The sequence below is a fragment of the Pecten maximus genome, chromosome 10 (genome assembly GCF_902652985.1).
Source record: "Pecten maximus chromosome 10, xPecMax1.1, whole genome shotgun sequence".
NCBI lineage: Eukaryota > Metazoa > Mollusca > Bivalvia > Pectinida > Pectinidae > Pecten > Pecten maximus.
The window spans coordinates 41415134-41441610 of NC_047024.1; the positions used below are offsets into that span (position 1 = coordinate 41415134).

General features: G+C 36.7%; 1 protein-coding gene across 1 annotated transcript in view; it reads left to right on the plus strand.

The window, feature by feature from the left end:
- Window positions 1-26477, plus strand: part of LOC117336042 (transforming growth factor-beta receptor-associated protein 1-like) — a 56027-nt gene that overhangs the window by 8370 nt on the left and 21180 nt on the right. Inside the window, exons 6-21 of the mRNA XM_033896382.1 lie at window positions 1891-1995; window positions 3221-3355; window positions 4153-4313; window positions 6313-6445; window positions 8036-8131; window positions 8293-8397; window positions 9141-9332; window positions 10179-10372; window positions 11395-11463; window positions 12490-12562; window positions 14237-14371; window positions 15249-15349; window positions 15749-15860; window positions 16573-16733; window positions 18241-18313; window positions 18742-18932. Of these exons, the coding sequence (XP_033752273.1) occupies window positions 1891-1995; window positions 3221-3355; window positions 4153-4313; window positions 6313-6445; window positions 8036-8131; window positions 8293-8397; window positions 9141-9332; window positions 10179-10372; window positions 11395-11463; window positions 12490-12562; window positions 14237-14371; window positions 15249-15349; window positions 15749-15860; window positions 16573-16733; window positions 18241-18313; window positions 18742-18932 (2036 nt within the window). The remainder of the gene's footprint in view (window positions 1-1890; window positions 1996-3220; window positions 3356-4152; window positions 4314-6312; window positions 6446-8035; window positions 8132-8292; window positions 8398-9140; window positions 9333-10178; window positions 10373-11394; window positions 11464-12489; window positions 12563-14236; window positions 14372-15248; window positions 15350-15748; window positions 15861-16572; window positions 16734-18240; window positions 18314-18741; window positions 18933-26477) is intronic.

Here is a 26477-nt window from a genome sequence, read left to right on the forward strand (position 1 = left end):
AGAGGTATGTGCCTATAAACAAAACTCTGGTCCGTAATAGTCCCTTCAGTGTAGAGGTATGTGTCTACAAAACAAAACTCTGGTCCGTAATAGTCCCTTCAGTGTAGAGGTATGTGTCTACAAAACAAAACTCTGGCCCGTAATAGTCCCTTCAGTGTAGAGGTATGTGTCTACAAAACAAAACTCTGGCCTGTAATAGTCCCTTCAGTGTAGAGGTATGTGTCTACAAAACAAAACTCCGGCCTGTAATAGTCCCTACAGTGTAGAGGTATGTGTCTATAAACAAAACTCCGGCCCGTAATAGTCCCTTCAGTGTAGAGGTATGTGTCTATAAACTCTGGTCCTGTAATAGTCCCTACAGTGTAGAGGTATGTGTCTACAAAACAAAACTCTGGTCCGTAATAGTCCCTTCAGTGTAGAGGTACGTGTCTACAAAACAAAACTCCGGCCTGTAATAGTCCCTTCAGTGTAGATGTACGTGTTTACAAAACAAAACTCCGGCCTGTAATAGTCCCTTCAGTGTAGATGTATGTGTCTACAAAACAAAACTCCGGCCTGTAATAGTCCCTTCAGTGTAGATGTACATGTTTACAAAACAAAACTCCGGCCTGTAATAGTCCCTTCAGTGTAGATGTATGTGTCTACAAAACAAAACTCCGGCCCGTAATAGTCCTGTCAGTGTAGAGGTATGTGTATACAAAACAAAACTCCGGCCCGTAATAGTCCTGTCAGTGTAGAGGTATGTGTCTACAAAACAAAACTCTGGCCCGTAATAGTCCCTTCAGTGTAGAGGTATGTGCCTATAAACAAAACTCCGGCCCGTAATAGTCTCTTCAGTGTAGAGGTATGTGTCTATAAAACAAAACTCCGGCCCGTAATAGTCCCTTCAGTGTAGAGGTATGTGTCTATAAACAAAACTCCGGCCCGTAATAGTCCCTTCAGTGTAGAGGTATGTGTCTACAAAACAAAACTCCGGCCCGTAATAGTCCCTTCAGTGTAGAGGTATGTGTCTATAAACAAAACTCTGGTCCCGTAATAGTCCCTTCAGTGTAGAGGTATGTGTCTACAAACAAAACTCCGGCCTGTAATAGTCCCTTCAGTGTAGAGGTATGTGTCTACAAAACAAAACTCTGGCCCGTAATAGTCCCTTCAGTGTAGAGATATGTGTCTACAAAACAAAACTTCGGCCCATTTTAATCCTTGTAAAGGTTTTAAAATAGTGGATTTATATCGGTAGACTATTATGCTCTGAATTTAAAAGGGTGGAAACACACAGTTATGGATCAGTCAGCAGGGAAAATAAACAAGTTTTATCTTTTTGTAATTTATGTCCAAAATGGGAAAAATATGAAGTTCCTTCCATATAGGCTACTGTTTATAGGGAGATTTAGTAGTCATGTTAATGTGAATGTTTCCTGAATATTTGCTAATTTTTGGGTTGCGAGTTCGAAACCTACGTGGGGCAGTTGCCAGGTACTGACCGTAGGCCGGTGGTTTTTCTCCGGGTACTCCGGCTTTCCTCCACCTCCAAACCTGGCACGTCCTTAAATGACCCTGGCTGTTGATAGGACGTTAAACAAAAACAAACAAATTCTCCAAACTCAAGCATTACCATAAAATCTTTGTTTAAAATGCATTATTTAGGTGTGATCAATAAAAATAGGGACTTATAGAATTTAATACATTGGCTTGTGAAAACATGTGAAATGTATAATGATAAACTTTTCTTTATGTTTATTAACATACAAGGAAACTAACAATTTCTTATTGGGAAAATATGAACTCAATATTGTGAAAATATAGCAAAATTTCTTTAGGGGAAGGGGTCCCAAATTTAAATGTACCCAATAAAATCACTGACATACATTTTAAGTTGGGTTTATTTTGCAGATCTGTGTAGCTCTGAAGAAGAAACAGCTACAGTACTACACAGCAACAGAGGATCGACTAATTCACGTGAAGGACATCTCATTGTCGGAGCCGGCCGTGTCCTTGGTGAGAAAATTGACCAGTCTTGTAAATCCTTTATCCTGCCACCACTTTTTTTAGTGTAATTTTGACATTATAAAGGGGTTGTAGGGTTTGAGAGTAGTTAATATATACATGGAGTAAGGTAGGATGTATAGAACTGAAGCAGGGGCTAATCTAGGATTTGGGGAATACTACTCATTATGATTTTTTTGGGGAAATGGAGGGCTGCAGTGTCTTAAATTATTCTTTAAACTTTAACATTTTACAGCTGTTCTTTGCTATAAACCTTACATATTTCATCAAAATTTTGGGGATTTTTATGGAAATTTTTTCTTGATGGGGAATTTGTCTTTATTTGGGAAGGAGGGGGGGGCACCATCAGAGGGTAATACTACCTATTTTCTGTAGTAAAATCGGTCTAGATAAACCTCTGAGAAGGTATTTAGTGGTTTCACATTGAATCAGTAGAATTCACAACCAGACACATCTGTAGCCAGAGTTTCCTCTGACCCTGACACCTGACTTGGGCATTCTGATTGATAAATGCCTGGTGTAAGGCCCCAGAAGTTTAAGTACGTGTATATATAGATCAAGGGAGGTAACTCATATCAGGATAAAGTCAATGATATCGAGACAAAAAGATAGATGTTCTGTATTATTGGTGTGTGTAAATATAGATCAAGGGAGGTAACTCATATCAGGATAAAGTCAATGATATCGAGACAAAAAGATAGATGTTCTGTATTATTGGTGTGTGTATATATAGATCAAGGGAGGTAACTCATATCAGGATAAAGTCAATGATATAGAGACAAAAAGATAGATGTTGTGTATTATTTGTGTGTGTATTTATAGATCAAGGGAGGTAACTCATATCAGGATAAAGTCAATGATATCGAGACAAAAAGATAGATGTTCTGAATTATTTGTGTGTGTATTTATAGATCAAGGGAGGTAACTCATATCAGGAGAAAGTCAATGATATCGAGACAAAAAGATAGATGTTCTGAATTATTTGTGTGTGTAATTATAGATCAAGGGAGGTAACTCTTATCAGAAAAAGTCAATGATATCGAGACAAAAAGATAGATGTTCTGAATTATTTGTGTGTGTAATTATAGATCAAGGGAGGTAACTCATATCAGGATAAAGTCAATGATATCGAGACAAAAAGAAAGATGTTCTGTATTATTGGTGTGTGTATTAATAGATCAAGGGAGGTAACCTCTGACCTTTTGTTACATTTCAGGGTGTGGATGGCAGTTTTATTTGTGTTGCCACAATGAGCCAATACTGCATGGTAAACTATGAATCTGGACATATGCAGGACCTTTTCCCCTTCGACAGTGAAAACAGCAAACCTCTCATCCGCCGTATCAGTAAGGTAAGTCGTAAAGATCGTGACACATTACATTAAAAATCAGTGATGGCTTACAGACCTGGATTGGTCAGTAATTGAAGATAGGGTTTGATGCTGTTACTGGGGAAAAATTGTCTCCTTATAAAAATTAATAATCAAGAATATTTACTTTAAAAAGATTTAAAAAAAAAATAGATAACATGCTTAAAATGCTATTGTTTATGCTGAATACTATGTACTGTATTTATCAGAAAACAAGCTCCTACCTACAGATAGGCTCCATTCTTCATCTTTGCAAAATCACCAATTTGTGATTTAAAGGTGATTCACTAATAAGCTCTTCCCAGGCTTTGATACTAAACTTTAACACTTGGGGAGGGGGCTTATTTTAGGATAACTATGGTTCTAAACTTTAACACTTGGGGAGGGGGCTTATTTGAGGATAAATATGGTTCTAAACTTTAACACTTGGGGAGGGGGCTTATTTGAGGATAAATATGGTTCTAAACTTTAACACTTGGGGAGGGGGCTTATTTGAGGATAAATATGGTGATATAAGGGAGAATTAAGTGTACACTGTCAAATATTCTTTATTTCAGTCTCGGAATCAAGAAAGCCACTGTGACTTTTAAGATTGAAACTTTTCATGTTTTTTTAACTTCATGTATATAGGAAACCAAATTTCTTTTGAGTGCAATTTGATATGATGAATTTCACTATCGAAAAAATATCATGAAAAGTAAAGCACAATATATATCAAGACATTTTATGCAGATTTTCGAAATAATTTTATGTTAAAGATGTACTGATATTTTTATCAGGAGGAGTTCCTGTTAAGCGGGCCAAGTGCGCTAGGTATGTTCGTAACATCGGCTGGTATATCACAGCGACCTCCTCTACAGTGGTCGGAGAATCTGCTCGGAGTCAGCTACATCCATCCCTACATCATAGCCCTCAACGACGAGTTTATCACTATACATAGGTAAGTTCTTCTTACAGAGGTCAAGGTCATAGGATAGAGGACAAAATCAGCAGGCAAAGGTTAAGGTCATCAGACTGATGCTAAGGTTATATACAGTGGTTAAGGTCATAGGATAGAGGTCAAAATCAGCAGACAGAGGTCAAAGTCATAGGATAGAGGTCAAAATCAGTAGGCAGAGGTTAAGGTCATATGATAGAGGTCAAAGGCAACAGGCAGAGGTTAAGGTCATCACACTGATGCTAAGGTTATAGACAGAGGTCAAAGTAATAAGATAGACATCAAAGGCAACATGCAGGGGTCAAGGTCATCAGACTGATGCAAAGGTTATAGACTGAGGTCAAAATTGGCAGAGAGATGTTAAGGTCATCAGGCAGAGTTAAAGGTCATAAGATAGTCATCAAAGGCAACAGGCAGGGGTTAGGATCATCAAGACAAAGATCAAGGTATTCAGAGGTCAAGGATAAACGACAGAGGTTGAAATAAGCAGACAGGGGGATAGAGCTCAAAATCAGCAGACAGATTTGGGTCATCAGAAAGAAGTCAAGGTCATTTGACAAGGGTCAAAGTCATAAGGTAGTGTTCAAAATCAGCAGTCACTGTCAGAGGTTACGGTCATCAGACAGATTTTCAGTTTGAAAAAGAGGTGAAAATCAGTAGAGAGAGGTTAAGGTCATAAGATAGAGGTGAAAATCAGTATGCAGAGTTTATAAGGTCATCAGACAGAGATCAGACAAAGATCAAAATCAGAAGACACCTATTGACCTTATATTCTAAAGTTTAGGTCATCATCGATCATTCAATTTTATCAGACAGGAGTTGGAGTCATCAGACAAAGGTCAAACTCAGAGAAAATTAAAGTTTATTAGACAAAGGTCACATTCACCTGAGGTCAAGGTCACTCAGTAGCCAAAAGAAAGCAGTCACAATTTCTGTTCAATCTGAAGTTAGATTATTTAGTGTCTCCATAATAATATCCATAAACACAGTGATAATTTACTGGTGAGAACCCTGAGTATTCTGACATACTGTCTAATCTGACCAATATCTTGTGTTGGATTAGGCAAGGTTTACAGTACATGTGATATTTGTAGTGGTCATGTGTCATTCAAACAAGGTTTTCCATATCACAGATTCAAAGACTAAATAAGATATATACTTGCAATTGAATGGTCTTATTTCAGAACGGGGCCGCAGTGGCCAGGTGGTTAAGGTGTCTCGACACTTTATCACTAGCCCTCCACCTCTGGTTTGCGAGTTCGAAACCTACGTGGGGCAGTTGCTTAGTACTGGCCATAGGCCGGTGGTTTTTCTCTGGGTACTCCGGCTTTCCTCCACCACCAAAACCTGGCACGTCCTTAAATGACCCTGGCTGTTAATAGGACGTTAAACAAAAACGAACCAAAGCAAAATCTTATTTCAGTAACAGATAGATGTACAATTTAAAGTCTGAGTTGTAGTGATGGGAATTGGCTTCACTTCTCTTTCAGAATAATTGGAAATACATGTATGAAATCAATCGATTATCAATTATAATCGTTTTTCTAAGTGTAGTGAAGAATTGCCCTTTTGTAAAACATTTATGTTCATCTCAAATGCATCTATTACACATCTTGGCCTTTGTTATCAACGCTTTTAATAATGAACACAAACTAAACATTTACCAGTTGTTAATATATATAAGTCTCCTTAATCGTAATCGTAATCTCCTTAATGAATATATCAGTAAAATATGAAATTAACTTACCTCATGGTTCGGTAACATTAAAGAAATACTCAAATCTAAAGATTTATAAACACTATCAGAAATTTCTGATTAAATGCCTTTCAAAATTGTCACCGTTGATAGGTTTTATTTTCTTTATCGACTAATTTTAGAATATTTTCTATCATCTGCCCACCACTACAGCTAGAGTAGTCAGCTCTTGGTTAAAAAATCTTGTGAAGTTGTTAGGAAGTTGATACTTAATTCCATTGAGTAAAATTAAGTCTCTGTTTTCAGTATACTTGACCAGCAGCAGAAACAAGCCATACCTTTCCAAGGAGGGTCATTTATAGGAAACTTCGACGGCAAAATGTTTGTAGCTTCTCAGAGAGAAATCTACTCCCTTGTACCAGTCGCATGGGAAAAACAGGTAAAACACTATCACCTTGACAACTTTTATTATAGTGTATCAGGCTGTTGTCTTAAATTTGTGTTGCTATGGTAATATAGTCAAATCAGTCCAAACGACCATCTCTGTTAAGCGACTCTCTGTTCTAAGTGACCATTTAAATTTCTGCCAAGCGTTTTCGCTATATATTTTAACTCTATTGAGCGACCCTCTGTTTACGCAACCGGCGACTGCAATTTGTTATGCCTGCGATACTTATAACTCATTAATAAGTGACCAGAACTTCCATTAATATTTTCGCCTTGATAACACCCAAGTAATTTTACTTTAGGAGGTGAAGAGACGGTCTAGAATTCTGATGATTTTCAGACGTTTTGCGATTTGACTCGTACAATACATGAAATTTGCACGAGAAATATAACAATTAAGGAATGCATAAACAGTCAACTTACAGTTAAATCGTGGTTTGTTATCTTTTTTGGGACATTAATATTGATATTTAATGGGTGAAAATATAGGTAAAAACATTCCTGTCAAGTAATCAACTGGAGTTAACTCCCCTTCTCTGGCATGAGGTTAATCCCTTGAGCCCCACTCGATTTGCACTATTCTCGGAAGAGAAGCCTTCTAAGAAGATCGCATTCCATTATATGTAAATCGAGTAAAACGGAAAAGTATAACCCAAAACAAATGAGTTTTTAAGTTTTATCAAACACTGTGACACAAATCTGTGCACGTATGTGCCAGAAATCCTTCTCTAGTGAAACTAATCACTCGCACACTTAAAAATGGTCGCCGCCATCTTGGAAGATAAATCTTCCAGCTTCAAGACGGAAGAGGTAGAAGGTCTTCCAGAAGCAGAAGAGCAACAAATCGAGTGACCGGAAGATATAATCTAGAAGGGAAAGAGTGCAAATCGAGTGGGGCTCTGCTCTACCTCTTGAGCCAAAGAAGTTTAGTTAATGCCATGTACAAAGCCTCGCACAGCGACCCGACACCCTCGATAATTCAGGGTGCAAGTCACATACACGTATGTGATCTTAACCCCTGTAGTACCAAGGATACCTGACCTGTTCCTTTAAAGGGACATTCCTTCGTTTGAATAAAGTTTAGGTTGTCAAGATTCAACTTACTGGACAATATGTATTTTTTCCAAGTCGTAAAAGTTATAATCTTTGCATTAATATGGCAGCTTCACTCTCATGATAAACTGAAGTAAGTCCTGAAAATTCTTAATTCGACCCGAAGTATCACTAATTACGACAAAGACATATGGTATTTGTATAAAATACACATTTTTCCTGTACATTTCGGCGTTCATTTCATTACGTGTAGGCACAAACACTCATATAATCATCGTTCGGACATAGATTTCATCAATAGAAATAGTGCATGTTTCTGATGTCCGAACGGAGGAATGCCCCTTTAACAGATATGAATAGATATAGATTCTGAATTATCTCCCCTTTGTTTTTAATGCTTTCCAACATATTCCAGTTGATTAGTATGGTATTAAGAGGTAACAAAGTGAATTTATAAAAAAAAATAAGTTATTTCTAAACCGGATCATTGAGTTACATTTGGATTGCATTGAGGATTTCTTTACCATAGGTACAAGCATTACTTGCAGACAAACGAGTTTCGGAGGCCTTAGATTTAGCGCGGAATGCCAATCGTGTGGGCCTTAGCAAGGATAAATTCAACAAGGTAGGTATTCTCTCTCTTTCTCTAATATTTTTTCAATGTAATCATTATCATTATGCAGAATTTCTGCATGTAGTTGTAAAATTATGATGTTAAAAAATTGGATGTCTGTCTCCAATGTTGATGACGATGACTCTAATGTTTATGGTACTGGTGAATTGCAGATATTCAGAAGATTTGAACAACAGGCAGCCTTTATAGAGTTTTCTCAGCAACATTTTGAGGAGGCACGGGAGCTTTTCAAGGAAGGACAAGTGGACGTTAGAGAGGTACTGTACCCTGTCATTTCAAAACAATGTGATCAATCCAATATTCTCACCAAGGTGATATAGGATCGGGATAAAATACCTCACAGGGAGGTCCAACCTATGTTGTTCTATCTTGACCCTGGTTGGTTTGTGTTTCTTAGGAAGATGAGATCATGGGCCATCCTGTGCTTCCATAGCTATAACTTGGGAAACATTATACCTGCTGCTTATATATTTAATTCAGTGAGGTAGGCACCGGCTACTACAAAAAGACCACCTTAAAATGATCATTGTTTACAGGGTGATAAAATAAGCAAAAAACAACTTTTTAGGTATATATACAAACTTAGCAGAAATAAAAGTTTAGTTTCAGCTTCAGGTTCAACTTGGAGATAAAAATCTGATATCAGACTTTTCCTGTATATTGGTTGTAATGCAGGGCTCAAACTGGATATTTTTATCAGGTGGCCTATTTGGCTAACAAGTCATAAAATCTAGGCGCCAATTTTAGGGATTTTTAGGGGCCATGCAGGCGCTTTATAGGTCAATAACTGGTCGCCAATGGTGAATTTAAGGCACCATGGCCACTAAAATAGGCGCCACTTTGAGCCCTGTAATGTTAAAGTTAATTTTCTCATAGAAACAAAACATTCTAAAAAGTGTTATTTCATACATTTTTGCTCCAAGTTTTCTCCCATGCATCTTATTGACAATAAATGTAAATACATTTTACTTCGAAGGTCTCGTCCTTTTTTCTTCATCAGGTGCTAAGTTTATACCCACGGCTGTTGCCGTCCAATTGTAACTTTACGAGGTCCGTGCCTCCCCTACATGAGATCGCTGATGTGAACCAGCTGTGTCGTGGAGACGAGGCCGTCATGAAGGAATATCGTAACTTCCTACGGCTCTACTTGGAGGATTTACGAGGCACAAAGGCTGCTGTTGGTTATAAACAGGTAGGTTGGTAACTGATTTTACAGTCGTAAGTCGATCGTAACATTGATGTTGATCTTAAATACCACGAGTGGCAAGTGGCAGGACGAGATACAAATGTATCACCTCTCTGAGATACCAAACATACTTTCGTTTTCTAAATACAGTAAAACTTGTTTATAATAAAATCCATGGGAACAAAGAAATTTGTTCATTGTAGATGAAATTTTTGGTAAGATTTTAAAATATATAAGATTGAACCTAATTGGGGATTTTAATTTACTTCATAATAAGCAGAAATTTGAATCAAGCCTGTTCATCTTGGGAAAGATGTGCTGTATTCAATACATTAAATCATAACCCACAATTCTTCTTGCCTATTTTCTGCTATTACTATTAGACTACATGTATATATAATTAATTTTCCATTGTTTGTATGCATAATGCGGCTTTCTGATTGATTGAGATTTTTTTTTTCATGTCTCTATGAGAAAAAAAATCCGAAAATGGTGCAAAAAATGTGATGTCACAATACAACCATTGTCTTTGCATATTTATTTGTGAAAAAGAATCTGTTATAAGATCGGTTAAAATGTACATGAAAAATGTTTTAATTTTAAAAATCAATTTCAAAAATTAATTCTATGCGTTGATGATAATTATTTTTAAGTTTCAGAGGAGTATGAAAAAAAATTTGTTTGCTAACTTTTGTAACAATCCGCTATGTGGATTCATACAGTTTGCAAAGAAAAAATTTTTCATACCCAAATGAAATTAAAAAAAATTACATCAATGCTTAAATGTATTTCACAAGTTGTCAGTTTAGAGATTCAAAAATCATATTAGCCTCCTGATATGTTCTTTCGTAGGAAATAGATGTAGCTTTACTGAAGTTGTACGCTGAAGTGAATTCGCCAGAGTTAGTTCCCCTTATTGCTGTTGATACCGGCTGTGATCTGAAGGACTGTGTTGAATGGTTGGAGAAGTACGAGCGACACCACTCTCTGTCGCTTCTGTACAAGGTTCATAAGGAGAACGACAAGGCTTTAGCTGTATGGGTAAAGTAAGTTTAAATTCAATCGTCCAATATTGAAAAACGTTGATTATGTGTAATTAATCAAATTTAATAGTTATTTAAAATTAGTTCAAGTTTGACCAGTGGTCAGGTATCTCAGCTCGATTGTTGTTACATTATTTACCTATTTTGAGTTTGATATTTAGTTCTTGACCTGCAAAACAAATTCAACTAAAAAAGCATTTGTCAGGATAAATTCAAAACCAGATGTTTTTGTTTAAAGAAGTGTTTAAGGGTCAGGGGTTGAATTTTTGTTTTTGTTTTTTTTTACCAAAAACATAAAAGTATGTATGATATGATTGACACTACTTTGATATCAAATTGTGAGCTATTGTGTAATGATATGTTTTGTCATTTATATTTTTGATGAATGACATAGAGTTAAACATTTTTTATAGTTACATTTCTCATAATTTTTGCTGGTTGATTTAATTTCCAAATTTGATTTATTTAAAGTAAACATGCTTAATACTGATGACAAAATGCATTAGCACATGTAAAATTGCATTTACTGTCTGATAAACCATATGTGTCTGTTAGGTGCAACACATGAATTTCCATGCCAATGTAAATACAGTAGATTATTATCTACTATAATATACATCTGCAGCCGCCATAGCTTAGTAAGTTCGAGTGCCGGACATGTTGCCTCAGGTGAAAATCTGAGGTGCTTGGTTCGACACTCCCTGCTGGTGTCAGGCTGGGTTTCACGGGAAGCTGAGAAACGGACCAGTCTATGCTGTCGTAGTTGTGTCCTTGGGCAAAACATTTTACCCTAATTGCTCCAGATGGCATGTGACGGGCCTCCCGAGTTTATTCACCGAAGTAGTCACCAACTACTACTTGGAGCTAGACCTCGCCTCAAAATGAACCTGGCTGGTTGGGGCAATTAACCCAGCAAAACAAAATCAAAGGTTCCATGATTTGTCCTTGGAAAAACATTACCAGTGCTATTAGATATGACTTCATGTATAACAAAACGACTCATAATTTAAAAATTACGCTTTTAGACTTGTCAATGAGGAGATCAAAGATGAAACTTTTCCTGGCCTGGAGTTTGTCGCAGAGTTCCTGGCAAAGTAAGAGATTTCCTTTCTTTGTATTCCAGTTAAAAGTCATTTTAGATTCATGATATTGTAAGTCGAAAACATTTTAACGGATCTAATTCGAAATTCTCAAAAAGTTTTTGTGCTTCATATCTTCCAAATGGGATCAGAAATCTGGATAAATGCAACTGTTGATTTATTCAAAATTTGATATTTATGTCTTGATCTAACGAAGGAGTGTTGTTTTTCATCAGTGTCCACAATGACAAACAAGTTGCATTTAAATCAGTATATCAGAATATATAATACTGTAGCAGCAACCAAATTTGGTGAAGTAAAAACATCCGTTTGTACCATGAAACAAGGACAAGAATTTTGAGTGTATTTATCCATTATTAGCCAACTTGACACAAAGGTACATCAGATCATTGGTCGTCAACATTTCCTTTAAATCGCTACTAGTCCTGAACTACTGAATGGATTTTAATGAAATTTGGTGTAGCGCATTGTTGTATAAACGAAGGGTAAGGCTCCCCTGGGGCCAGAGGGGCGGGGCCCAATAGGGGAAATTGAAGTAAGTACTCTGAATCACTATTAGTCCTGAATGATTAAATTGGTTTTGATGAAATTTGGTCTTGAGCAGAATTGGGCAAAAAGACCTAATGTTGTATAAATGGAGGGCCTTGATCCCCAGGGCCTGAGGAGCAGGGCCATTGATTTAACAAAATCTTGTGTTTTCCCATAGTTTACTGCCATATCCAGGTTAGCGATACGTTAAGGTGAAAAACTTAAAATTTTGGTTGATAATAGAATTAGCAATTACACCTTCAGTAATTTTCAGATTGGTTTTTGATTTTTCACACTCTTGAACATTGTACTTTTAACTTTATAACAGGTCTTTGAAAAAATGAGTCAGAATTGTTTTTCTGTCTTCAGTCTAGAGAAAATCACAGTACTAAAGAGTATAGCAACACATGTTTGTTCTGTGGAATCCTTGTTGAAATTAATGTTAATTTGTAATAAATGTATGATAAGAATTTTTTGTTTTCTGTGTTTTAGTCTCAGTGACCATGAACTGGTGTGGAAGTATGTGGACACTATACTGGTCAAAGATTCACAACTAGGGGTCAAGGTACGTAGATGGTCAGAGGGTCACAACTAGGGGTCAAGGTACGTAGATGTTAGAGGGTCACAACTAGGGGTCAAGGTACGTAGATGGTCAGAGGGTCACAACTAGGGGTCAAGGTACGTAGATGTTAGAGGGTCACAACTAGGGGTCAAGGTACGTAGATGGTCAGAGGGTCACAACTAGGGGTCAAGGTACGTAGATGGTCAAAGATTCACAACTAGGGGTCAAGGTACGTAGATGGCCAAAGGGTCACAACTAGGGGTCAAGGTACATAGATGGTCAAAGGGTCATAACTAGTGGTCAAGGTATGTAGACTGTCAAAGGGTTACAACTAGGGGTCAAGGTATGTAGGTGGTCAAATGGTCATACATGTAACTAGTGGTCAAGGTACGTAGACTGTCAAAGGGTCACAACTAGGGGTCAGGGTATGTAGATGGTCAAAGATTCACAACTAGGGGTCAAGGTATGTATAATAGCTAATACCTACGTAGATGGTCAAAGATTCAGAACAAGGGGTCAAGTACATAGATGGTCAAAGGTTCACTAGTGGTCAAGGTATGTAGACTGTAAAAGGGTCACAACTAGGGGTCAAGGTATGTAGATGGTCAAAGTGTCACAACTAGGGGTCAAGGTATGTAGACTGTCAAAGGGTCACAACTAGGGGTCAGGGTATGTAGACTGTCAAAGGGTCACAACTAGGGGTCAAGGTACATAGACTGTCAAAGGTCACAACTAGGAGTCAAGGTACATAGACTGTCAAAGGTAACAACTAGGGGTCAAGGTATGAAGACTGTCAAAGGGTCACAACTAGGTGTCAAGGTACATAGACTGTCAAAGGTCACAACTAGGGGTCAAGGTACATAGACTGTCAAAGGGTCACAACTAGGGGTCAAGGTATGTAGATGGTCAAAGTGTCACAACTAGGGGTCAAGTTATGAAGACTGTCAAAAGGTCACAACTAGAGTCAAGGTTCATATACTGTCAAAGGGTCACAACTAGGGGTCAAGGTATGTAGATGGTCAAAGTGTCACAACTAGGGGTCAAGTTATGAAGACTGTCAAAAGGTCACAACTAGGGGTCAAGGTATGTAGACTGTCAAAGGTCACAACTAGGGGTCAAGGTACTTAGACTGTCAAAGGGTCACAACTAGGGGTCAAGGTACATAGACTGTCAAAGGGTCGCAACTAGGGGTCAAGGTACATAGATGGTCAGAGGGTCACAACTAGGGGTCCAGGTACATAGACTGTTAAAGGGTCGCAACTAGGGGTCAAGGTACGTAGATGGTCAGAGGGTCACAACTAGGGGTCAGGGTATGTAGATGGTCAAGGTATGTAGACTGTCAAAGGGTCGCAACTAGTGGTCAAGGTATGGAGACTGTCAAAAGGTCACAACGAGGGGTCAAGGTATGTAGACTGTCAAAGGTCACAACTAGGGGTCAAAGTACATACTACACAGTATACTGTAATATGACATGTATGTTGGGCAGCTTCCATGTATTTTTTACCTGATAACATAACCATGTACTGCTTGTTGAAGAAATCCATTAATATGTTTCCATTAAACAGGATGACATGGTTTTGTTTTTATATAACTCTGAATAAGACTTTATATATTACTACTTCTGACTGTGTGTTTAATGAGCGTTTGTTTATCCGTCTTATCTCTATACACTTACAGGTATTTACAGAGCGCCCCCCTAAGGAGCCTCCGTCAGAGCGTTTACGACCAGAGGCAGTGATCGACTACTTACATCGGTTTCCGGAGGCTGTCATCACGTACCTAGAACATTTAGTATTTCAGAAGAAGTTAGAGGTTAGAACAACTTCTCCTAAATAATACAGTTAGCTCGTCTGGTCGAAAGACCAAGTTTATACATTAAGATTGCAATGTTGTGTTGGCAGAAGGAGAAATATTTATATAAAATCGTAATGTGTTGACAGAAGGAGAAATATTTATATAAAATCGTGATGTGTTGACAGATGGAGAAATATTTATATAAAATTGTAATGTTGTGTTAACAGGAGAAATATTTATATAAAATTGTAATGTTGTGTTGGCAGATGGAGAAATATTTACATTAAAATTGTAATGTTGTGTTGGCAGATGGAGAAATATTTAAATTAAAATTGTAATGTTGTGTTGGCAGATGGAGAAATATTTACATTAAAATCGTAATGTTGTGTTGACAGGAGAAATATTTACATTAAAATCGTAATGTTGTGTTGACAGATGGAGAAATATTTATATAAAATTGTAATGTTGTGTTAACAGATGGAGAAATATTTACATTAAAATTGTAATGTTGTGTTGGCAGAAGGAGAAATATTTACATTAAAATTGTGATGTTGTGTTGACAGGAGAAATATTTAAATTAAAATTGTAATGTTGTGTTGGCAGATGGAGAAATATTTACATTAAAATCGTAATGTTGTGTTGACAGGAGAAATGTTTACATTAAAATCGTAATGTTGTGTTGACAGATGGAGAAATATTTATATAAAATTGTAATGTTGTGTTAACAGATGGAGAAATATTTACATTAAAATCGTAATGTTGTGTTGGCAGAAGGAGAAATATTTACATTAAAATTGTAATGTTGTGTTGGCAGAAGGAGAAATATTTATATAAAATCGTAATGTGTTGGCAGAAGGAGAAATATTTATATAAAATCGTAATGTTGTGTTGACAGAAGGAGAAATATCATACACACCTCGCTGTGCTGTACCTGGACGCTGTGTTACAGCTCATGAAGGAAAACAATGTTAAAAAAGAAAAATTAGATATTGCAAGGTAAGTTAAAAATCCACTTGAGATTCTCCAATCCTGAAGGATTAGAGAATCTTGTTTATCATGGGATATTATATATCACCATTTTGTCTATATCAATGGGGTCCTGTTGTTTTGCTCATACTGATGTCATCAATATGTGTGTATGATATCACCAATGTGTGTGCATGATGTCACCAATATGTGTGCACAATTGATGTATCCTGTATCTGATCGACTGATTTCTAGTCGATATTTAGATATTTAGATATGTAGTAGCTGGTGTACAAGCACAACAAGTGTCCTAGTTTTAGTGACTATTTAAACTTAACTTAATCATCAATTTTTCTAAAGCAAGCAGTTTGTAGATTCAGTATCAAATCCTTTACCAACTTAAGAAGAAATCTGTTTTACGTGTTTCAGGTCAAAACTGCGACACATTCTACAGATGTCCAATTTATATAGAGTACAACTCATCCTCGGAAAGGTCAAACAGACGGACATGTATGCAGAATGTGCCATACTTTACGGAAAGGTGAACACTTTATCGTTGTATGAATTGTTTTCTTGAATTAGCTGTTCTTGTTTATCACATAACAGGCCCATTCTGCTATGTAATACGACCATTTCATGAATATCGTAAGACAGGTGTAATAATACGTTTGTGATGTCACAAATGATTTATGACGTCCCACAATTGTCATTCTAGTCAATTTCACCTTTCTTATATAGAAATCAATTTGAAAGTTTTTGCTTTTATTGTCGTCAATGTGAGCCATGTGATAAACAGAATCTTAAACTTGTAAGTGTGTCATATGGAATTTATCAAACTTGTTTAATAATTTAAGATAAATCATTGAATCTGTTATAACATAGCCACTCATGTAAAATCTTTTATTATGTCTTTGACATACTGGGTATTGTTGACATTATTTCACATGTGATTAATTTTTCCATACTTCGCGGGTGATTAAAATGATTGAAAATTAATCACCGCGAAATAGTTTCAGTCGCAAGTACAGTAGGCCTTTTATGACTTAATCACCGCAAAATAGTTTCAGTCGCAAGTACAGTAGGCCTTTTATGACTTAACAAATTTAAAAGAAATGCAATCGCTGTGAAGAAGATATCAGGTATGCAGAAATTAAGTTGATACGAAAATAAGTTGCCGTGAAAATGAGTTGGTTTACAAAATCTTAGTTACTCTGAGAATCCCTGTGAATTATTCTTGCTGGTATTTTGCACAGCTTGAGGAACATGACAAGGCCCTACGGATACTGGTGCACAAACTCAAGGATTATGGGGCTGCTGAAAACTATTGTCTCGTCAACTCTCAGGGCAAAGATCCCAGTGTGAGAAAGAGGCTATTTCATATACTGCTGAGTGTTTACCTCGACCCGTCCTACGAGTGAGTTATACGATTACAACATTACACATAATATTATTACCTCGACCCGTCCTACGAGTGAGTTATGCGATTACAATCTTACACACGATATTATTACCTCGACCGTCCTATGAGTGAGTTATGCGATTACAATCTTACACACAATATTATTACCTCGACCCGTCCTACGAGTGAGTTATACGATTACAACATTCCACACAATATTATTACCTCGACCCGTCCTACGAGTGAGTTATACGATTACAACATTCCACACAATATTATTACCTCGACCTACGAGTGAGTTATTACCTCGACCCGTCCTATGAGTGAGTTACAGTTACAACATTACACACAATATTATTACCTCGACCCGTCCTACGAGTGAGTTACACAGTTACAACATTACACACAATATTATTACCTCGACCCGTCCTACGAGTGAGTTATTACCTCGACCCGTCCTACGAGTGAGTTATACAGTTACAACATTACACACAATATTATTAACTCGACCCGTCCTAAGAGTGAGTTATATAGTTACAACATTACACACAATATTATTACCTCGACCCGTCCTACGAGTGAGTTATTACCTCGACCCGTCCTACGAGTGAGTTATACAGTTACAACATTACACACAATATTATTAACTCGACCCGTCCTACGAGTGAGTTATACGATTACAGCATTACACACAATATTATTACCTCGACCCGTCCTACGAGTGAGTTATTACCTCGACCCGTCCTACGAGTGAGTTACACAGTTACAACATTACACACAATATTATTACCTCGACCCGTCCTACGAGTGAGTTATTACCTCGACCCGTCCTACGAGTGAGTTATTACCTCGACCCGTCCTACGAGTGAGTTATTACCTCGACCTGTCCTACGAGTGAGTTATTACCTTGACCCGTCCTACGAGTGAGTTATACAGTTACAACATTACACACAATATTATTCAGGTTTACTCAATTTTTAATGTTTTTTATGGAGTTTTTTGGAAGTTTTGATATAGCTTTTGAGAGTTTACAGTGAAATTTTGAGAGGTTATAGTGATTTTTCTTTTTTTTTATTGAATTTTGATAGTTTATTCCGAGTTTTTAAGAGTTTTATAGTGAAATTTTGAGTGTTCACAGTTGGCTTTTAAAGAGTTAATGCTGAACTAAAGAGTTAGGATTAGTGTATCATTTCTGGTTCACACCAAAATGTGTAACTCTTTTTACAGAACTATTTTGAGATTTTTTCTCGAATTTTTAACAAATCTCTTTAAAACTAAAGGGTTTGTTATCATTCTTAAGTTCAATTTGTGAAAGAGTTATTGCCCTTTATTGTAGAAACTTGGAAAAAATATAATCATGATATGAACTTGAGATTTTGTGACCAGTATTTCTGTAATCATTTTTGGAAGATTAATTTCCCATTGATTATTTAACATTAAAATCTTGTCTTAATTCGATGAAGCCAGATTGGAACGGAGAACGATTCCTGACTTTTTAAAAAAAAAAATTTTTTAATTTCAGACAAAGGGATTCCCTGGTTCAGCCAGCTGTTACTCTGCTCAATAGCAACTTGTCAGAGTTTGATACCGTAAAGGTTCGTAGAATGTTTCCAGCATAAATTCTATTATATTTTATAATAAAATCTCATAATTTACAAACATGATATTGTTTAGTTGTTTAGTAAATCAGTAATCATATTTTGAGGTTGTCCTGGTTGAAACTAGTTTCATTTGCAGTTAATTATTTCTTAATTCAAGGAAATTCCACTGATTCAAAATTTTTCAATAGGCAGGAATTAAAAACTTATAGAGACATTTGTGTGTATATATACACAGTGTTTGTGGAGAATTCATTTTCCTTTTGTATTTAATGACCACATAGCAAAATTAAATCTCACAAATATTACTTGTTATTCAGTAACAGATCATGAAAGTAGCAAATAGATAATATTGTCAATAGGAGAGTGTATTTGTTGGTGATTTGATAAAGCCCCTGACCATTCTTTGTGTGTAATTGTTGTAGGTGATACAGTCAATACCTGAGAACTGGTCCGTGAGTTTACTGTCACAATTTCTGATGCGAACGACTAGAAAAAGTATGAACTCTTGTCGAAATAAGCGTATAGAACGGATGATGTCCCGAGGAGAAAATTTACAGATCACACAAAATTCTATAGAAATGCAACGGAACTATGTCACAATGAATGACGACAGGTGAGTTTACAGTCATTTCTCAGGTGTATTAACAACTGGTGATTTGAGAGTAATTTCGTGGATATTGCCGGCAGGCGTTATATATTTCTTGGTTCATTGGTATAATTGCTGTCTGCAGTCATGTAAATACCGTAGAAACAGACGTCAACTTGATTTCTGATCTTTGAATTTAAACCATGTCCCTTTGGGGTTTCCTGCCCAAAATTGCATAAAGCAAGTTAATTGTGTATGTGGATACCAAATTCACACTAGAACTGTAGTAAATGTGTCTATACTTCAACTGATTGACTGGATTGGGAAATTACTTTATGGGTGTATCATTTTGTCATGTGATTGCATGATAAATTGGTCACGAATCAGACGGAGTTTAACATTGTTTACCATTATGTGTTTAGCACTATACAATACGGTTGGTCTTTTTGAGAGGTGAAAATGGCATAAAAATGTCTGACCAAACCAAAGAAGAGTGATTTCAAACTTTCTATTCATTTTCTTGCATAACCTTCAGGTCATTACTGAACAGGTTTGAAAGTGTTTAGCTTATTGTTAACATTGCATACCGCTAGTGATTTTTACATCACAGACATGGAAGAGCTGTGGAACGGATTTTATAATCTCATTAATCTGACTTTACTGAATAATCCACTTTTTATGCTCCCATATCATACAGATGTTACAATGTTTAATTTTCCCAAATTATATATCGTTGGAAACATCCAACATATTTGGTTTATATCTACACCGTAGTATCATAACATCGGTTTCCACTTTAATCATATTCTGGTGGTCATTGATCAAGGTTAAAAGGTCAAAGGTGACCTTTGACCCTTTCTCGGTAAAATCAGTTTTAATTAAACTGATTTGCCCTCTTCTACACAATGGTCTGCTTTGACCCCTTCTGAACAAAGGTCTGCTTTGACCCCTTTTGCACAGGACTCATTGTTGTGTAGGAGCATCCATGTATATTATTACCAGACAAAGTCTTGAGACATGGAACCCTGCCAGTATTTATTGTAGTATATGTTATCTAAACTTGCTAGCAACATATTCAGATGGATCATGTGTTAAGTGTCAGTATGTTAATTATCGAAAATTGCCTTGTGTTTCTAAAACTGCTTTATGTATGTTTGTATGTTGCATACCCGCATTTGTAGCCATTTTTCCTCAATTAAAATATGTTATGGTAACATGAATATATCGCTTATAAATGAGTTAAGAAGATTGAAAACATTAAAAATATTACAAACAAACATGAACTTACAAAATGTGCGGCATGCGCGTCACTGTTAAGTGATAACTGACCATGATCTAACTAACAGGCAAATAAACGGAGAACGATTTAATATGTGTTTAATTATATTTCAAATTAAATGACAGTACATTATATATGTTTTAAAAGTGGTAAGATTTTTCGATACAAGTATTAAATATCATCATATATAAGTGTAACGATGTAGATTGATCTTTATATTTAGTACCTTATGTAATATGTATAGCATGTATGTTAATGTTGATCTCCATATGTTATCCTTTGTATTTTGTACAATATGAAGGACTTTTACACTAGGGGAGGGGGCTTATTTGAGGATAAATATGATACTTTAACTTTTACACGAGGGGAGGGGGCTTATTTGAGGATAAATAGAGGGGAGGGGGCTTATTTGAGGATAAATACGATACTAAACTTTTACATTAGGGGAGGGACTTATTTGAGGATAAATACGATACTAACCTTTTACACTAGGGGAGGGGGCTTATTTGAGGGTAAATATGGTACTAGGTTTTACACTAGGGGAGGGGGCTTATTTGAGGATAAATATGGTACTAAACTTTCATACTAGGAGAACTAGAAGAAAGGGTTGGTTTGAGGACAAAGTAAACTTTTACACTAAGGGACAGAATTTCTTCGAGGATAAATACGGTATAGACCTGTCTAGGTGCCTAACATGTTTTTACATTTATGTGGATTTACATTTGGATCTCTGTATTTATATCATTTTACACGTTAATAAAAAATGGTTTTCATTGTGATTAATTTTTAAAAACCTGTGCTTCTAAAAAAAAGGGGGGGGGGGGGGGGGGGGGGACATCCTTGAGACTATTAATAATATTACCACCACTACAAAGGTGGGAAGTGAGGTTGAGGATACTGGAATCAGGTTGTGTTCTCAGTCTGTAAATGGTACACATAAAGTACAGATACCTGGGTAAATACATCTATAATTAACACCAACAAACTGATAAAAGACAATAACAATGCCCCAATGTTTACTTTATAGAGGCAGAAAACAATAGACTTTCTTCGGTATGCAATCAATTATTTACTTGTTTATATTAAAAAAATAAAATTATAATTTTTTGGAGGGTGTTTAACAGGATAAGGTACGGTATGTAAATTTTGAAATTGTATGAAATACACAACAGCTTTTTATTGTTTCCAATCGATCATTATTAATGTTTGTCAGAGATATAGTGTTGTGATCTGTCACTGATGTAGCCATATTCAATGATTCAGAATTTATGCACCTTGGCTTATTTGAATATTTTTGAACTGCATATTTTTTGGCAGTTATCTCCCTTTTCCTTTGTCGGTAAACATAATCTTGTCTAGACAACAGTTGTCAGTTACCCTTTGAATTCTGTTGTTTTTCTGTAACCGATAATTCATCTTCATATGTACAATCAGCAAACTATTGGAGGGTATGGAAATACAGCATGAGTGAGAGGGCAGAGAGTATTGAAGTCAGCCATCCTGGTGACAATTCTAGTTTTAAGTTGTTCTGACAGACTATACAAGTGCAGCAAGTTAAAACAATATTTGTCTTTGATGGAGATGTCAGAAATCAAATTAAATACAAAATAGCATTGTAATGGTTGCAGTATATTGCAGAAATGTGGCGGAAATCCCAGAAACAACTTTTTTTAAAATTAGAGGAAAATCAAATTAAAGATGTCTGTAGTTAAAGTCATTGTTATTCTACATATCAGACATGACTTGGCATTTATCAAATGTAAATCGAAACGTTAAAATCAAAAGTTTAAATCAACAACCTAATTAAAAACTAGACATGACGAATAAATTAATTCTCTATTGTTTTATTATAAGGCTAACCCAATTAAGATGATTTATTTCAGACTCGTTAATTTTGACAGCTTCATTAATTCTGATGCCTGGTGATTGGGTGTTGATGGTATAATGTACTGGTATATAAATTGAAGCAGTATTAACCACACAACTGTTTACTCGATGGACAGGAAACACCTGTTCCCCGATAAAGTTAGCAAATTAATGAGATCAGCTGTATTAGAAATGAGAGGTTTTCAAAAAGTTGTACAGCCAATATAGAGATTGAAATGAGTGTTTTATAATAATAATCATCCCCTCACGATGAAGTTGGAGAAGGGAAATAGTGTTCGATTCGTACGTGTAGCGATTTAATTTTATTTGCAGTCTTAATAAAGTGGGGTTTATATTTACTGTGTCTGTGTGTGCATGGGCCCCGGTAGCCGAGTGGTTAAGGTGTCCCGACACTTTATCACTAGCCCTCCACCTCTGGGTTACGAGTTCGAAACTTACGTGGGGCAGTTACCCCTAGTGTACCTCTGGTTTATTGAAGTTAAAGGATCACCCCAATTGTACCCCTTTCTGTCTCTAAATACCCCTAGTGTACCCCTGGTTTATTGAAGTTAAAGGATCACCCCAATTGTACCCCTTTCTGTCTCTAAATACCCCTGGTGAACCCCTGGTTGATTGAAGTTAAAGGATCACCCCTTTTGTGCCCCTTACTATCACTAATTACCCCTAATGTACCCCTGGTTTACTAAGTTAATTTCTCACCCCAATTGTGCCCCTTACTATCACTAATTACCCCTAATGTACCCCTGGTTTACTAAGTTAATTTATCACCCCAATTGTACCCCTTACTATCACTAATTACACCTAAAGTAATTCCTAGTTTATTGAAGTTAATGGATCACCCCAATTGTACCCCTACTATCACCAATAACCTCTTGATATGGACTGCCCCAGTCATTTCTCACAATATAGCTATATGCCCTTCCTTCATAAAAAAGACACTATAAATGTTGTTTGTTGAACATATGTTAACACTAAGCTTGATAAAGTGTCCCTGTTATTGTGAGCTGTCGGAGATTATCATTCTCCTTTGAAATGCACTTATCTTTACAAATTGTTGTAAGTTTTGGAGTTCTGTGCGTTTATACTAAATAGGCTGGTTACAACACATTGACTTTTATATTCATACCACGGGGAAACTGAGAAGATTTCAAACAAGGATTTTCAATTATGTGTGTTTTAATTAATTCAAGTATGTTAATCAGTTGTCAGCACTGACACACACAAGTCAGAATTATTGTCAACACTGACACACACAAGTCAGAATTATTGTCAACACTGACACACACAAGTCAGAATCATTGTCAACACTGACACACACAAGTCAGAATTATTGTCAACACTGACACACACAAGTCAGAATCATTGTCAACACTGACACACACAAGTCAGAATCATTGTCAACACTGACACACACAAGCCAGAATCATTGTCAACACTGACACATACAAGTCAGAATTATTGTCAACACTGACACACACAAGTCAGAATCATTGTCAACACTGACACACAAGTCAGAATCATTGTCAACACTGTCACAGGGGTCAGAATCATTGTCAACACTGACACACACAAGTCAGAATTATTGTCAACACTGACACACACAAGTCAGAATTATTGTCAACACTGACACACACAAGTCAGAATTATTGTCAACACTTACACACAAGTCAGAATTATTGTCAACACTGTCACAGGGGTCAGAATCATTGTCAACACTGTCACAGGGGTCAGAATCATTGTCAACACTGACACACACAAGTCAGAATTATTGTCAACACTGACACACACAAGTCAGAATTATTGTGAACACTGACACACAAGTCAGAATCATTGTCAACACTGACACACACAAGTCAGACTCATTGTCAACATTGACACACACAAGTCAGAATCATTGTCAACACTGACACACAAGTCAGAATCATTGTCAACACTTACACACACACGTCAGAATTATTGTCAACACTGACACACACAAGTCAGAATCATTGTCAACACTGACACACACAAGTCAGAATTATTGTCAACACTGACACACAGAAGTCAGACTCATTGTCAACATTGACACACACAAGTCAGAATCATTGTCAACACTGACACACAAGTCAGAATCATTGTCAACACTTACACACACAAGTCTGAATTATTGTCAACACTGACACACACAAGTCAGAATTATTGTCAACACTGTCACAGGGGTCAGAATCATTGTCAACACTGTCACAGGGGTCAGAATCATTGTCAACACTGACACACACAAGTCAGAATTATTGTCAACACTGACACACACAAGTCAGAATCATTGTCAACACTCAAATACACGTCGGAATCATTGTCAACACTATCACACAAGTCAGAATCATTGTCAACACTGTCACACAAGTCAGAATCATTGTCAACACTGACATACACAAGTCAGAATTATTGTCAACACTGACACACACAAGTCAGAATTATTGTCAACACTGACACACAAGTCAGAATCATTGTCAACACTGACACACACAAGTCAGAATTATTGTCAACACTGACACACAAGTCAGAATCATTGTCAACACTGACACACAAGTCAGAATCATTGTCAACACTGACACACACAAGTCAGAATTATTGTCAACACTGACACACACAAGTCAGAATCATTGTCAACACTGACACACACGAGTCAGAATTATTGTCAACACTGACACACAAGTCAGAATCATTGTCAACACTGACACACAAGTCAGAATTATTGTCAACACTGACACACACAAGTCAGAATCATTGTCAACACTGACACACAAGTCAGAATTATTGTCAACACTGACACGGGTCAGAATCATTGTCAACACTGACACACACAAGTCAGAATCATTGTCAACACTGACACACACAAGTCAGAATTATTGTCAACACTGACACACAAGTCAGACTCATTGTCAACACTGACACACAAGTCAGAATTATTGTCAACACTGACACACACAAGTCAGAATCATTATCAACACTGACACACACAAGTCAGAATTATTGTCAACACTGACACACACAAGTCAGAATCATTGTCAACACTGACACACACAAGTCAGAATCATTGTCAACACTGACACACACAAGCCAGAATCATTGTCAACACTGACACATACAAGTCAGAATTATTGTCAACACTGACACACACAAGTCAGAATCATTGTCAACACTGACACACAAGTCAGAATCATTGTCAACACTGTCACAGGGGTCAGAATCATTGTCAACACTGTCACAGGGGTCAGAATCATTGTCAACACTGACACACACAAGTCAGAATTATTGTCAACACTGACACACACAAGTCAGAATTATTGTCAACACTGACACACACAAGTCAGAATTATTGTCAACACTTACACACACAAGTCAGAATTATTGTCAACACTGTCACAGGGGTCAGAATCATTGTCAACACTGTCACAGGGGTCAGAATCATTGTCAACACTGACACACACAAGTCAGAATTATTGTCAACACTGACACACACAAGTCAGAATTATTGTGAACACTGACACACAAGTCAGAATTATTGTCAACACTTACACACACAAGTCAGAATCATTGTCAACACTGACACACACAAGTCAGAATCATTGTCAACACTGACACACACAAGTCACTCTCATTGTCAACATTGACACACACAAGTCAGAATCATTGTCAACACTGACACACAAGTCAGAATCATTGTCAACACTTACACACACACGTCAGAATTATTGTCAACACTGACACACACAAGTCAGAATCATTGTCAACACTGACACACACAAGTCAGAATTATTGTCAACACTGACACACACAAGTCAGACTCATTGTCAACATTGACACACACAAGTCAGAATCATTGTCAACACTGACACACAAGTCAGAATCATTGTCAACACTTACACACACAAGTCTGAATTATTGTCAACACTGACACACAAGTCAGAATTATTGTCAACACTGTCACAGGGGTCAGAATCATTGTCAACACTGTCACAGGGGTCAGAATCATTGTCAACACTGACACACACAAGTCAGAATTATTGTCAACACTGACACACACAAGTCAGAATCATTGTCAACACTCAAATACATGTCGGAATCATTGTCAACACTGTCACACAAGTCAGAATCATTGTCAACACTGTCACACAAGTCAGAATCATTGTCAACACTGACATACACAAGTCAGAATTATTGTCAACACTGACACACACAAGTCAGAATTATTGTCAACACTGACACACAAGTCAGAATCATTGTCAACACTGACTCACACAAGTCAGAATTATTGTCAACACTGACACACAAGTCAGAATCATTGTCAACACTGACACACAAGTCAGAATCATTGTCAACACTGACACACACAAGTCAGAATTATTGTCAACACTGACACACAC